This window comes from Asparagus officinalis, chromosome 4 (assembly GCF_001876935.1).
Source record: "Asparagus officinalis chromosome 4, Aspof.V1, whole genome shotgun sequence".
Lineage (NCBI taxonomy): Eukaryota > Viridiplantae > Streptophyta > Magnoliopsida > Asparagales > Asparagaceae > Asparagus > Asparagus officinalis.
Window position 1 is genome coordinate 3991484 of NC_033797.1, and position 1750 is coordinate 3993233.

The 1750-nt window shown below is 35.3% G+C and overlaps 1 protein-coding gene across 1 annotated transcript in view; it reads right to left on the reverse strand.

Annotated features, from left to right (window-relative positions):
- LOC109836290 (cyclin-dependent kinase inhibitor 4-like) overlaps positions 1 to 72 on the reverse strand; it is a 2850-nt gene extending 2778 nt beyond the window's left edge. Inside the window, exon 1 of the mRNA XM_020404150.1 lies at positions 65 to 72. Within this exon, the coding sequence (XP_020259739.1) occupies positions 65 to 72 (8 nt within the window). The remainder of the gene's footprint in view (positions 1 to 64) is intronic.

Below are 1750 nucleotides of genomic sequence, written 5' to 3' on the forward strand. Positions count from 1 at the left end.
GCTGCTGCTGCTGCTGCTGTTGACCTCCACGGCGACCTCGCCGCTCTTTGCCTTTCTCATGTACCTGCCCATTTTGTTTCCTCTGTCTAGGGTTTGGGGGTGATTCTAGAGAGAGAAAGTTTTAGAGAGAGAGAGAGAGGAGAACGAGGGAGGAAGAAGAGAGAAAGGGGGAGGTTTATATTGGGGGTTTTAATGTATCGAGATATTTTGAGGAGATTTTGAAAGGTGATGAGATGATGATAAATGACGAGTTTGTCCTTCCTTTCCTTCCCGACCGTCTCGTTTGACTCCTCCTAATCCTAATCCTAAGGGGGGCTGGATGACTTTAGGAAACCAGAGTAATTATGACACAAAATAAAAAGTAGTTATCCACCTCATAACTTTTCATTCGAGTACTTACATTGTTTGATTAGGAATCTTTGTGAATCCTAAAATAATAGTATTACATTGTTTGGATAGTATAATGTAAACTAAAGTATTTATGACACAAAATGGAAAGTGGTTATCCACCTCACCACTTTCTACAAGGTTTTGATTTTTTTATTAGTTTTTGGACACATTTATGACATTGTGTCAGCTTTCCAACAAAATCACTCCTAATTTTGGTGATTTTGCTTTCGGTGATACCCCATCAAAAGATGTAAGCTTTTCATGTAAATGATAATTTAAACAAACAATGTAAAGTGATGAAAGCTGACATTGGGACTTACTTTTTTCACTTTCCATCCTTTTACATGGTAAAAACATACAACCAAACATCCCCTAATTGTGTATTATGTCTCGTTAATAGTTAGTTAGGATAAAGTGCTATTGGGAGGTGACTTTGCTATTGTCTGATACTAGTCATGAACACCATGTAAAACACGACATATCATTTTTTTCAACTATAGTAATCCTGATTTTTAAATGCTACAGTAATATTTTTAAAAAAAATTGTGTTGTTACAGTTCTCTCCTCTACTACAGTATTTTTTGGAAAAAAAAAAGCTACAGTGTTCTCGTGTGCTACGGTTGTGTTTTAAAAAAATGCTACATTGACCCTTTCTTGTTTGCTACATTTAATGCTACTGTAGCATTACTTTAGCATAAATAGCGATATCGGGTTCTCCCATTTGTATAGAGGAGGAGATATTTGGATCTCCTCATGTATCACTAAGATCTGTGGACTAGAGAGAGGCCTTTTCCCCCCTTATAAAAAAACTATTTTTATAATCTGCGTTGAAAATCTTTTTATTCTCGATTTTATTTTTTAATTCCCTTCCTTCTGTTGAAATGAATATTATTTTCTTGTAGAGTGAAATTCCTTTTCTGCTTAGACCATAACAAAACCAAGATTGCAGAAATAAGTGTGTGTGAAATATGACATATAACTAATTATATATATAAATAAAATTATATATATATATGTATGTATGTATGTATAATTTTGAAAATAATTCAAAATGCTGAATTCCCTGTAAATTACTACATCAAAATAAATACATATTGTTGTTATATCATATAAATGATTAAGTGTTAATCCTCTATGAGGAGCCGACACTTGTCTCATATTAACTCAACACCAGATGAGTCTCGCCCTAGATAGGACGACTCGAATGGGTTCGACACCCGATCCTTCCTAAGAATGGCCGAGTCGTAAGACGTTCCTACTCGAGAGCATCTTCTCCCGCTTTCAAGCCGCAACCCCAACTATTATCATTCTATAGCCGGGTCAAGAACATTTTGAAGCCAAGAAAAAGTACACATAGTCT